Raw genomic sequence first — 13,955 nt, forward strand, 5'->3', positions numbered from 1 at the left:
ACACCTTTGAGCTATAGGCGCCGCCCAGGGGGAAAGATTTTTTTTAGTTCCATACAGGAAATTGTGAAAAGGAAAAATAAAGCGGTAGTTCATATTTACTGATTATGTACTACGTACTGTACCATATATATGCATATATACATATACATGCACACACACATATATGTATTTCTTTAAACCTCACAGTGATCATGTTAACAGTAGTGCTGATATGATCGCTTTACCAAGGCAAAAATAGAGGCTTAAAGTCTGATGTTCACGAAGTTACAAAGCAGTTAAGTGTTCCCCCCCCCCCCCGATCTGTACCCTGATCTAACCAACTCCAGGGCTCTAGGTGTATCAACTCTTCCAACTTAAGGATTTTTGGAAGAATTGGGCCACAGGTCAGGAAAATGGAAGCTGCGATGTAGAGCAAAGGTCTTGGGAAGGTGAAGCCTGTCTCAAGAAGCCACGTGGTGACTGGAACCTGAAAAGCTGGTTCTCAGTTTAGACCTACTAGAAGAAACGCAGACGGCGGCAGGTGCGGGGACTCGGGAACCTCTGAATGGGAGACTGAGGGAAAGAGGGAGAGAGGCTGTTCGGGGGAGTCTCCGTTTATTCCGGGAGAAAATTCCCAAGGCCACCAAGAGTGCACGGAAACCAGTCCGCGCCCGCTGAGGAGCTCGGGCGATTGCGGGCGGGGCCTACGGGGCGGGGGCGGGGGCGGGGCGAGGGCAGGGCGGGGCCTGCTTCTCCCCAGCGTAAAGCGGTGCGCGGCTGCGAAGAGCGTTCCCGGGAACCCCTCGGCTTTCCCGTGCGGCGCCGCCTCCCGCTGCGCCTCCGCCTCCTCTTCTCCTCTGCAGCCGGCTTCCTCTTTCTCAGCGGTCATCCCGCGTGCCGACCGGCTCCGTTATGGCGACCTGCAGCCCCAGCGTCGTGGTGAGCACTTTGGCTCGCCAGCCCTCCCCGGCCCAGGCCCACGCGGCCGGTGGCAGAACGGCGGCGACCGGGCCCTGAGGCTCGGAGTCCGCAGTGCGGGCTCGGGCCACTGTGCCCGGGGAAGCCCGGGGACGAGGGTGGCCACAGTTTCCCTGGTTCGGACTTGACTTTACATGAGGCCGGAATGGCGGGGTTTCGGGTGGGTCCCTCCTTAGGAGAGCCCTAGGAAGAGAGAGCAGCGTGTGGGAAGGAAAGGTGGAAATGGCGTTTTGGTTGACATGTGCCTCCTGTGAGCGTACTGAGGGGAGGGGCAGAGGGCCGATTCTGGAATGATCGGTGGGGTGAGGGCGTGGGGCTTTCTCCGGAGAGAGGCCCTTCTCTGGAAGTTTGGGATGTGATGACGAGGTCCTCAGGACATCTCTGGCTGGGACCTCGGCATGGAAAACGTCAGCGTGGGAGGGCGTGTGGGGCACTGGGCTTTGCATTTCGCTCTGCAGATACTATAATTCATATTTGTGGGACTACGCATTGCCTCTTGAAGCCTCACAATAGCTCCTGTAACAGTAATCATGCCTATTTTTTAGCCATGCCTATTATTTTTTTGAGACAGAGTCTCCCCATGTTGCCCTCAGTAGAGCGCTGTGGCGTCACAGCTCTTTCCAACCTCCAACTCTTGGGCTTAAGTGATTCTCTTGCCTCAGCCTCCCAAGGGATTACAGGCGCCCGCCACAATGCCCGGCTATCTTTGTTGTTGTAGTTGTCATTGTTGTTAAGCAGGGGTGGGCTGGGTTTGAACTCACCAGTCCTGGTCTATGTGGCCTGCGCCCTAACCACTGAGCTATGGGCGCTGAGCCAACTATGCCTATTTTACACACTAAGAAACTAGTGGGAAGACATGAGAACATTTTAAATCAGACCTTAAATTCCTGTATCCTAGAATCTGGATCCCATGCTGTCTGATGCTCCAGGGGACAAAACGTGAAGAGTCTGGGCCTTCAAGAACATTCTTATCAATGTCTGGTATCTTTTTTTTTTTTTTGAGACAGAGTCTCACTGTGTCGCCCTTGGTAAAGTGCTCTGGCATCACAGCTCAGAGCAACCTCAAACTCTTGGGCTTAAGCAATTTTCTTGTCTCAGTCTCCCAAGTACCTAGGCTACAGGCGCACCGCCACAATGCCCAGCTATTTTTTGTTGCAGTTGTCACTGTTGTTTAGCTGGCCTGGGCCAGGTTTGAATCTGCCAGCCTAGTTGTATGTGGCTGGTACCGTAACCACTGTGCTATGGGCCCCGAACCCAGTATCTGGTGTCTTGTCTCCTCTTTTTCTTAGTTGAAGAACTAGCCAAGGGCTGCTGTCCCTCTCCCACCTTTTTGATCTTGCTTGTTAAAATAGCCAAACCCCCTGCTTATTAAATGCCTTAGCTTACTTTTTTTTTTTTTTTTTGAGATAGTCTCACTTTGTCCCTGTCGGTAGAATGCCATGGAGTCATAGCTCACAGCAACCTCAAATTCTTGGGCTCAAGCATCCTATGTCTCAGCCTCCCAAGTAGCTGGGACTGCAGGCTCAGGCTGCAAGGCCCCGATAGTTTTTCTATTTTTAATGGTGATGAGATCTAGCTGTTGCTCAGGCTGGTCTCCAGTTCCTAAGCTCAGGCAATCCACCCATCTGAACCTCCCAGAGTTCTAGGATTACAGGAGTGAGCCACCGTGCCCAGCCCTGTTGAGGGTTTTTTAAATTTCTTTCTGAGGTGCTGATTACCTTCTGGTATTACTGAAAAGATTGTAGGATAGTTTATGTGAATAAACAACCCTTGCAAGTTCCCTGACTGCCAATAGAGATAATAACTATCATTCTGTTCACATACATAGTCCTAATTAATCTTCAAAATAATCCTGCAATGATATTATTACCATTTGTACAGATGAGGAATCTTTGAAGCCTAAGAGCAACAGTTCTCAACCTGTGGGTTGTGACCCCTTTGGGGGTCCAATGACCCTTTCACAGGGGGTCACCTAAATACATCCTGCATATTAGATATTTACATTATGATTCATAACAGTAGCAAAATTACAGTTATGAAGTAGCAATGAAAATAATTTTATGGTTGGGGTCACCACAACATGAGAAACTGTATTAAAGGGTGGCAGCATTAGGAAGGTTGAGAACCACTGTCTCAGAGACATTAACAGACATACTGTAGGTCACACAGTTATTAAGAGGAGAAACTGACTCAAACCTAGGTCTCTCATATACTAATAATAGGTACTCAACAAATAGATGTTGTTTTTGTTCACTTGCTTAGGAATTTGTTTTTTTGTGTGTGTTTTTTTTTTTTTTTTTTTTGTAGAGACAGAGTCTCACTTTATGACCCTCAGTAGAGTGCCGTGGCCTCACACAGCTCACAGCAACCTCCAACTCCTGGGCTTCAGCGATTCTCTTGCCTCAGCCTCCCAAGTAGCTGGGACTACAGGTGCCCGCCACAACGCCCGGCTATTTTCTGGTTGCAGTTTGGCCGGGGCCGGGTTTGAACCCGTCACCCTCGGTATATGGGGCCGGCGCCCTACAGACTGAGCCACAGGCGCCGCCCTTTGTTTTTGTTTTTTTTAGACAGAGTCTCATTATGTCACCCTCAGTAGAGTGCCATGGCATCACAGTTCACAGCAACCTCAGACTCTTGGGCTTAAGCGATTTTCCTGTCTCAGCCTCCCAAGTAGCTCGGACTACAGGTGCCCGCCACAACACCCAGCTATTTTTTTTTTTTTTTTGTAGAGACAGAGTCTCACCTTATCGCCCTCCGTAGAGTGCCGTGGCGTCACACAGCTCACAGCAACCTCCAAATACTTGGGCTTACGCGATTCTCTTGACTCAGCCTCCCAAGTAGCTGGGACTACAGGCGCCTGCCACAACACCCGGCTATTTTTTTGTTGCAGTTTGGCCGGGGCTGGGCCTGAACCCGCCACCCTCGGCATATGGGGCCGGCGCCCTACCTGCTGAGCCACAGGCGCTGCCCCCAACACCCAGCTATTTTTTTATTACAGTTGTCAGTGTTGTTTAGCTGGCCTGGGCTGGTTTCAAACCCACCAGCCTTGGTGTACGTGGCTGGTGCCATAGCCACTGTGTTATGGGCGCCGAGCCAAGTTTTATGAATTTTTATTTTTGCCTTTGGGGAGGAGTTATGTTGTCATATAAGCTTGAAGTAGTAAACCGTAAGTGAATCTTTTTACTACTGGTTGTGGTGGCTCATACCTATAATACTAGCACTTTGGGAGGTCAACAAGGTGGGAGAATTTCTTGAGCCTAGGAGTTTGAGACCAGCCTGGGCAACTGTAGGATCCCATCTCTATAAAAGAAAAAATTTTTTGGTACAGTGTCTTGCTCTGTCACCCCTGCTAGATAGAGTGCAGTGATGTCATCATAGCTCACTGCAGCCTCAAACTCCTGGGCTCAAGTGATCTTCCTGCCTTAGCAGGTACTACAGGCACATGCCATAATGCCTGGCTAATTTTTTGCTCAGGCCGGTGTCAAACTTCTGGCTTCAAGTGATCTTCCCTCTTCTGCCTCTCAAAGTACTAGGATTACAAGTGTGAGCCACCACACCTCACCTCTACAAATAACTTTTTAATTAGCTGACATGGTCGTGCACTGCTGGTAGTCCCAGCGACTCTGGAAGCTGAGGCCAGAGGATAGTTTGAGCCCAGGAATTTGAGATTGCACTGAGCTATGATGACATCATGGCACCCTAGCCCAGGCAAGAACAAGACCCTTTCTCAAAAAATTTTTTTTAAAGCCCAGAATTTTAGGATTCAGCGATTCAATTAAAAAATAACAAACCAAACTTTGACATAAATATGATATGTAGATCTTTTCTGATTGGAAATCAATTTGGTATATTGATAGAGATAGAATTTCTATTTTTTAGTACATCCCTGCTGATCTTTCTGTATTCTTAAACTGTATGTCTGGAATGAATCCCAGGTAGAATTCGCTTTGGCTTTCTTTGAAATAAACAAGACTCCTGAAGCTCTTAGGCTACCACACAACCAGCAGCCAGGCAGTCAGTCTTTTTGAGGGTTACAGGAGTCTGTTACAAATACTGTATGTATTTCAAAGAGTTGTAGGTGGGGCCTGGTTTGTTCTTGTGGCAGAAGTGAATAACTGGGAGGACTTGGGTAAGTAAGCTTCAGGAAAGTCATTTTTGGCAGTCTGGATCTTCTTGATTTTAAAAGCACTATGAATTTGTACACTTCTATTTTCTATTTTTTTAATTTCTTCTCTCTTCTTTTTTTTTTATTAAGAGAGACAGAGTCTTAACTTTGTTGCCCTCGGTAGAGTGCTAGGGCATCACAACTCACAGCAACCTCCAGCTGTTGGGCTTAGGCAATTCTCTTGCCTCAGCCTCCCGAGTAGCTGGGACTACAGGCACCCACCACAATGCCTGGCTATTTTTTTGTTGCAGTTTGGCTGGAGTCGGGTTTGAACCGCCACCCTCAGTATATGGGGCCGGCGCCCTACTCACTGAGCCAAAGGCGCCGCCCCGAATTTGTACACTTCTAGTCTCGTAAGATGATAGCAGATAGATTCTGATGTGTCTCACGTGAATGTGTATTATGTCATCTTATAATAATCTAACAAACTCTTTTTTCCCCAAACATGAACTATATTTCAGTCCATAAAATTTATAAAAGCAACATTTGCTTAGAAAAATATTCTTTTTTTTTTTTTTTATTTTGGCCGGGGCTAGGTTTGAACCCGCCACCTCCAGCATATGGGACCGGCGCCCTACTTCTTGAGCCACAGGCGCCGCCCAGAAAAATATTCTTGAATCGCTTCTCGGCCTTTTGGCTAAGATCAAGTGTAGAAAAATATTCTTGGAATGCTCCTGTAGGTGACATAAATGTCCTATTTCCATTCTTTTTGTAGTAAATGTGCTCTAATATAAACATAATGTAAAGGTTTAGCAGATATATTAGCAGTCAATCTTAGTGGATCTAACATAATGTTTTTCACCCACAAATGAATTTTTTTTCTGCTTATGAAGGTACTAAATGTTTATTTAAAAAGAAATTAGTATTGGCTTTTGCCCACTGCAGAGCACTGTGTCCCCATGTGGCTAGGCCTAAGGTCATGTCCCAGTCCATTTACCCGAAGATAATTATGGCCAGCCTCCTGACCATGTGCACAGGGTCAAAGTAGGGCACATGTAGTATGAGCCAACCTGACAACAAATAAATTCCACCAAAGTCTTAGAACTCAAAATAAATTTTGAGCTTTTGGGACTGAAAGAGAAACAACACAGACCTCAAATTTTTTTAGCAGTAGAAACCTCAAAATATAACTGAATTCTGTGAACAATATTATAAATCTTAAGTTATGTTTTTTAAATTTATTAAAAGGTAAGCTGCTTATCTCTAAGTACTAATACAATACCAAGTGAAATAGGAGACGACCAATAGGTGTTAACTGATACACTGAGATTTAATTATGATTTGACTAGTATTTCTTTTTATTTATTTATTTTTGCAGTTTTTGGCTGGGGCTGGGTTTGAACCCACGACCTCTGGTGCACGGGGCTGGCGCCCCACTCCTTTGAGCCACAGACACTGCACTCCTTTTTTGTTTTTTGTTTTTTGGTTTTTTTTGAGACAGTCTCACTCTGTCATCCTGGTGGAGCACTGTGGCGTCATGGCTCACAGCAACCTCATGGGCTCAAGTGATCCTCTTACCCCAGCCTCTCAAGTAGCTAGGATTATAGGTGCCCACCACAACACCCGGCTAGTTTTTCTATTTTTTAGTAGAGACAGGGTCTCAAGCTTGCTCAGGCTAGTCTCGAACTCCTGAGCTTAGGCAAGCTGCCCACCTTGGCCTCCCAGAGTGCTAGGATTACAAGTGTGAGCCACAACACCTGGCTTGACTAGTATTCTTGAAAACTGCCACCATTTAAGTAATCAGCTTTATGAATGAGATTTGAAAGATATTTAATCTTGAATATCATGTGAGATGATGTTATAGTTCTTTCTGGCTTATTTCTCTGAATAAAATTTGAATATAATGGTAAATGGGATTTAGTCATTAGTAATAGTGACATTGACAATGAAAAAACAAATATTAAAGTGTAGAAAGTGGTAATTCCTCATTTACTATCATTTGATATATTTCTTCATACTCACACTTCACCCATCTTTTCCTTCCTTCACACTCTTATATATATATATATGTATTTTTTTTTTTTTTTTGTAGAGACAGAGTCTCACTTTATGGCCCTCGGTAGAGTGCCGTGGCGTCACACGGCTCACAGCAACCTCCAGCTCTTGGGCTTACGTGATTCTCTTGCCTCAGCCTCCCGAGCAGCTGGGACTATAGGCACCCGCCACAACGCCCGGCTATTTTTTTGTTGCAGTTTGGCCGGGGCTGGGTTTGAACCCGCCACCCTCGGCATATGGGGCCGGCGCCCTACTCACTGAGCTACAGGCGCCGCCCCACACTCTTATATTTTTATATATTGATGTGTATTTTGTTTTAATGTATCTTAAAATTTCCCTATGCTTTTTATATGTATATGTAAAAATATATACTGCCAAAGATAATTTATATGAAAGACTATTGAATTTTTTTTAAAAGTTATATATACTCATTGAAGAAAATTTGGAATATAGAGCAAAGAATAGGCTCAGCACCTATAGCTCAGCGGCTAGGGCACCAGCCACATACACAGAGCTCGCCGATTTGAACCCAGCCGGGGCCTGCCAAACAACAATGACAGCTACAACCAAAAAAAAAAAAAATAGCTGGACATGCGGGCGCCTATAGTCCCAGCCCGCTGAGGCAAGAGAATAGCTTAAGCCCAAGAGTTTGAGGTTGCTGGGCTCTGTGACACCATGTTACTCTACCAAGGGAGACATAGTGAGACTCTGTCTCAAAAAAAAAAAAAAAGAGAAAGAAAGAATAAAGAACTAAATAAAATTGTTATAACACTGTAATTACGGTACATTGTCCACCACAGGTACCTCATCATCAGTGGTGTTAAATATTTTGTGTGACAGATGCTAGGCACATCAAGACAACCAGTACGTAGTCCCACTTAAACAGCTTTGGAGTATGTACTATCTAGTGTGTCCGACTCAACAAGTTGACTAACAATCTCAGACTCTAGGATTTTGGGTTTTTGAAAGATCATTTGGCTTTTTTGGTCATTTCCCACCCTACTGTGAGATGAGAGAGGCTATTTGGATTTGAAATGAAGGACAGCAGTTTTTCTTGTTCATTGTGATATTTTATCTTGTTAGACTGTAGTGTATTAGTTTTTTTCACTTAATTTCAAATATACTCAAAAATGGAGAGACGATATACTGAATCCTTATATACTTATCACCCATGTTTAAAATATTATCAGGATTTTGCCACATTTGTCTTTAAAATTTTTCTTTTTCTCTTTGCGACCTAAAGGACATTCCACATTATAACATTTTACCTCTACATTCTTAACTAAGACATGGTTGTTTTCTTATGTAATATAATTTATTATCATACCTCCAAAGTTAACAGTTCTTGATAACATAACTACATTTCTCTGATACATAAAGGTTTTTTTAAATAATCTAAATCCAGTCAAATGTTTATATCCTGTAGTGCTCTGATTGAAACAGCTATATTTCTTTTTCAGATTAGTGATGATGAACCAGGTTATGACCTCGATTTATTTTGCATACCTAATCATTATGCTGAGGTTTTGGAAAAGGTGTTTATTCCTCATGGACTAATTATGGACAGGTTAGTAAGATCTTAAATTGAAGTCTTTTTGTTTTTTCTTGCTATTAATTATAATTGTCTTTAGTAGTTGAAATTTGAATATGAACTAGGCCAACTTGCTATTTCTAAAGCCTTCTTTGCTAAAAAGAAAACAAAAGATGGTGGCCTTACTAATTACCTAGTATAACTCATGGTATAATGGAAATCTGTAGGGAGTAGAACAAAGTAAACATTGAAGGGAGATTGGAAAGAACTCTAATCACAGAGTCTTTGATTTTTCAAACCTGAACAGGGTAATGGGCTGGGGTAGAGCAAGGTCAGATTTTGATTATTCTGAACATCTAGCTTGAAAATCTCTCCTCAAATGAATTACAATGAAAAGCCTTACTTAAGTATGTGAATACTTGATTTGTGTGTCTAAATATTCTTCTTTTTTTTTTTTTTAAGAGACAGTGTTTCACTTTATTGCCCTCAGTAGAACGCGGTGGCGTCACAGCTCACAGCAACCTCCAACTCCTGGGCTTAGGCGATTCTCTTGCCTCAGCCTCCCGAGTAGCTGGGACTACAGGCACCGCCACAACGCCCCGCTATTTTACTATAAGCAAATGTGCATATATATGAATAGTTTTGGTTTTTTTTTTTTTGCAGTTTTTGGCCGGGGCTGGGTTTGAACCCACCACCTCCGGTATATGGGGCCGGCGCCCTACTCCTTGAGCCACAGGCCCTATATGAATAGATTTTAACACATGGGTATGTACTAGCATACAGTTTTAAAATGTATTGCAGGCCTGATGTAGTGGCTTAGCACCTATAGTGCTACCACTTTGGGAGGCTAGGGTGGAAGAATTGTTTGAGGTCAGGAGTTTGAGACGAGCCTGAGCAAGAGCAAGATCTCTATATCTACGAAAAATTAGCCAGAAATAGTGGTACACACTTGTAGTCCCTTCTTGCTACTTGGGACCAGAGGCAGGAGGATTACTTGGCCCCAGGAGTTTGAGGTTGCAGTGAGTTATGATGACACCATTGTACTCTAGCTGGGGCAACAGACTGAGACCCTCTCTCCAAAAAAAAAATAACTGAACTTTTTTATATTAGTGCATCTAGAGCTAGCTCATATATATATATTTTTTTTTCAGGAATCTTTATTTATTTTTTTGAGACAGAGTCTCACTCTGTTGCCCAGGCTAAAGTGCCACGGCCTCAGCCTCTAGCTTACAGCAACCTCAAACTCCTGGACTCAAGTGATGCTCCTGCCTCGGCCCCTCAAGTAGCTAGAACTACAGATACCCACCACCAAGCCCAGCTAATCTATTTTTAGCAGAGACAGAGTCTGGCTTTGCTCAGGCTAGTCTTGAACTCCTCATCTCATGGGATCCTCCCACCTGGGCCTCCTAGAGTGCTAGGTTTACAGGCGTGAGCCACCATACCAGCCTAAGCTAGCTCATATTTTAACATAGCGTTCTGTTTTATAGATATACCATAACTAATTTAACCAGTCCATTCTTTCTTTTTTTTTTTTTTTTTGAGGCAGAGTCTCACTATGTCACCCTCACAGCTCACAGCAACCTCAAATTCTTGGGCTTAAATTATTCTCTTGCCTCAGCCTCCCAAGTAGCCTGTACTGTAAGGCACCCGTCACAACCTGCTATTTTTTATTGTTATTGTTGTTTAGCAGACCCTGGCCGGGTTCAAAACCACCAGCCCTGGTGCACGTGGCCAGCACCCTAACCGCTTAACCGCTGAACTACAGGCACCAAGCCTAAATAGTCCATTATTAATAATACTCAAGATCTCTCCGTTTTTTTTTTGTTTTTTTTTTTTGTAGAGACAGAGTCTCACTTTGGCCCTCAGTATAGTGCCGTGGCCTCACACAGCTCACAGCAACCTCCAACTCCTGGGCTTAAGCGATTCTCTTGCCTCAGCCTCCCGAGTAGCTGGGACTACAGGCGCCCGCCACAACGCCCAGCTATTTATTTATTTATTTATTTTTGGTTGCAGTTCGGCCGGGGCCGGGTTTGAACCCGCCACCCTCGGTATATGGGGCCGGCGCCCTACCAACTGAGCCACAGGCACCGCCCATTTTTTTCTTACAGACTGTGTTAGAGAGGAATGTTCTTTTATGTAGTTAAGCATTTGTTCAACTTTATCTTAAGTAGAAATTCTGGGTCAAGGGAAAGGTATTTATTGAATGTTTTGGTACTGCCAAATTATCCTCTAAGAAAGTCGCATGATTTTATATTCCCAAAGATGCATGAGAATGCCCTTTTTTGTCACAATCTCTTCCAATGTTGATACTATCAGAGAAATCTCATTTGTCAAAATTTGCCTGTCTAATAGGTAAAGATGATATCTTGTTTTTATTAGCATTTTTAACAGGTATGATAGATGATATGGTATACTTGCTTTTTTTAAGTTATCAAATTCTTTGCTTTATGAAGCAAAGATTTGCTTAATGGGGGCAAAGGGTATGTTTGTGAAAGTTTAATGCTTAAGAGATGTTTGTTATAGAGTTTAAGTGTATGAAACGTTCTATTAAATTTCTGATTTTATTTCTGTAGGACTGAACGGCTTGCTCGAGATGTGATGAAGGAGATGGGAGGCCATCACATTGTAGCCCTTTGTGTGCTCAAGGGGGGTTATAAATTCTTTGCTGACCTGCTGGATTACATCAAAGCATTGAATAGAAATAGTGAGAGATCCATTCCTATGACTGTAGATTTTATCAGACTGAAGAGCTACTACGTACGTATGTTTAATATGTTTTTTTTTTTTTTTTAGAAAAGGGAGCAATCATAGAAAAATTATTTTCTTACATTTTTTGAATATCTGCAAACCATACTTAACACATTCATTTCACTTTGTTACATATTTCCAACATATTCCAACATTTGTGACATATTTCTAATATATTCAGTAGTACTTTACATCAAAGTGAATATTTTCTTTTCTAAACTACTCACCTTGGAGGAATTGATGTTGGAACTTGGGATGCTTTTCTGGTTCTATTTACTTATAGGTGGCAGATATGCTCTCCTGAGATAGAATGGCTTGGGAGGAGTCACACTGAAGTCATGTGGAAATAGCTCTGATAAATAAAATGGCTCAATACTTGTTTACCAGAAAGCACATGTGAAACTAGAGCTACCAGAAAGCACATGTGAAACTAGAGCATTGGCAAATTGAAGAAACCACTTTTGATTCACAGTCACTCTGCCTGTGTTACACAATCTGGAGTGCATCAGAATATTGACACTCTGAGATAAAACAAAATCAGTGTGATCTTTACAAGTGAATTCCATTGATAGTTTCTTTGATCTTGTGAATGTTTGATGTTTATTAATTTAGGCTATTACTTTCTTTCTGGTTTTATGTTGGGATGTTATTTCCTACGAAGTTATTCTTTTCCTTTAGAATAGGAATTTTTTCCTCACTTCTTTGAAGATGAGAATATATGTCCAGTGTCTTGACTATATCATAAATCAGTGTTCTAGTCCATCTTTGTAGAAACTTGCATTATGTTCTCATTTTTACTGAGAATAAGACCATTTATCTACATTTAACATCCAACCTTCATTCTCTCCATTAATCATCTATATGAATGACTCAGGTCTTTGACGTTTTTCACATTTTCATCAGTCCTATGTGTGATTGAGCAACCAACCATTTAAATATTATCATAGACATTTTCCCTTTCCCATTCAAACCCTTTATGCCCATGCATCATAGCATTATTTACTACTCTAAGCTCCTTTTAACTTGTCAGAGTTTTACTTGAATTAAAGAAAGACTTGTTTAACTTATTTAAATACAAAATTTGGATTTGTATTCAATGTACGTAATTGATTTATTGATTGCTAGTTTACATCAGAACTTAGTTCTAGTCAGTACAACTGCTGACATTGTAGCTGACCAGCCTTTAATGTATCAGAACATGTACTTCCAGTCCATGGTATGAGTAATCTTTTGGGTCTCCTGTAGCTTCCCTCCCAGACCCCCACCCCACAAATCAATCTTAATCAGCCTTACTACTTTTGTTACTTTATGACTTATCTGTAGGGATTTGCACAGAATGTTCTTTCTTTGAAAAACAAATGAAAAGAAAGGGCAACTTTAATATTTTCTTTCTAGAAGTATTTTATAATTGTAAGAGCAGTTTGGAGTGGTAAAATCACTTTGACATTTTTATTCCATTTTCTACTTTTAGTTGTTTTTTTTTCTCTGTTAGTTTTAGGTCTTAGAGAATTATTAAGCTGAACTTCTCAACTGATAAAAAGCATGCAGTCTTGCCCCCCGCCTTAAAAAAAAAAAAAAAAAACATGCAGTCTTAAACGTAAGCAAAGAATATTTTTAGGTTAATTTTCATTTAGAGAAAATGTTATATTTTATGTAAAATTCTGTGTAGATTTACTATTAAGGGTAGAAGTTAAAAAAACTCTCCAGGGTACTATCTGTTGATGTGAAGTAACGTTTCTACCCTACTTAATAATTCAACAGCTTGACATGAAAGATATTCACATATGCATATAAAAAGCTAGGCAGTTGTGCTCGTTTCAGCAGCACATCTACTAAAATTGGAATGATACAGAGAAGATCAGCGTGGCCCCTGCACAAGGATGATGTGCAAATTCATGAGGCGTTCCCTATTTTTTTTAACCACTGGAAAATGAAGATGACTTTAAGTAAAATCAGTGTATAGGCATAGCAACAAAGCAAAATGAAAGTAATAATTTGAGGGAAAAAAAGCTAGGCAGCTTGATTTGAGAAAACCATAAATGGAAATTTTACATTATTTGCAGCACCAGTAACATTGATGTTAGTGTGAATTTTATAAGCTGATCTTGATCAACTTGAAACTGAGTTAAAAGCTGGCTGATCTTGGCGGCGCCTGTGGCTCAAAGAGTAGGGCGCAGGCCCCACATGCCAGAGGTAGTGGGTTCAAACCCAGCCCTGGCCAAAAAAAAAAGCTGGCTGATCTGTACTAATCCTAAAGAAATGTTTTATGAACTATTAAGTGTTTCCGGAATATATAAAGAAGCATTACAATGTCAACACACATCTCTTTTTTCTTCAAAGTAAACAGTATTTTCCTGATTAAAAAAATACATGTTTATTTAAAAAATACAAATGTAGAAAATCATAAAAAAGTAGTTATCCCAAATATCACTGTCACTTATAATTTCTAATACTTTATTTTATTTTATTATTTTGAATTGTTAGTTTCTTTCCTACAGTTTTATTTCCTTCAAAATATTAAGGGGGTACAAATGTTTAGTGACATGCATACCGTGTATA

At 41.8% G+C, this 13,955-nt stretch overlaps 1 protein-coding gene and 1 non-coding gene across 2 annotated transcripts in view; both read left to right on the forward strand.

Moving 5' to 3' along the window:
* Nucleotides 1–722: 722 nt before the first annotated feature.
* The window catches only part of HPRT1 (hypoxanthine phosphoribosyltransferase 1), a 43,003-nt gene continuing 29,770 nt past the window's right edge, over nucleotides 723–13,955 (forward strand). Inside the window, exons 1-3 of the mRNA XM_053580164.1 lie at nucleotides 723–918; nucleotides 8,578–8,684; nucleotides 11,222–11,405. Coding sequence (XP_053436139.1) covers nucleotides 892–918; nucleotides 8,578–8,684; nucleotides 11,222–11,405 — 318 coding nt within the window. The 5' untranslated portion in view covers nucleotides 723–891. The remainder of the gene's footprint in view (nucleotides 919–8,577; nucleotides 8,685–11,221; nucleotides 11,406–13,955) is intronic.
* Nucleotides 13,205–13,311, forward strand: LOC128578682 (U6 spliceosomal RNA). Its single transcript, XR_008377822.1, has one exon. It is a non-coding gene; the product is annotated as a U6 spliceosomal RNA (small nuclear RNA).

Source organism: Nycticebus coucang, chromosome X, assembly GCF_027406575.1.
Source record: "Nycticebus coucang isolate mNycCou1 chromosome X, mNycCou1.pri, whole genome shotgun sequence".
NCBI classification, from domain to species: Eukaryota; Metazoa; Chordata; class Mammalia; order Primates; family Lorisidae; genus Nycticebus; species Nycticebus coucang.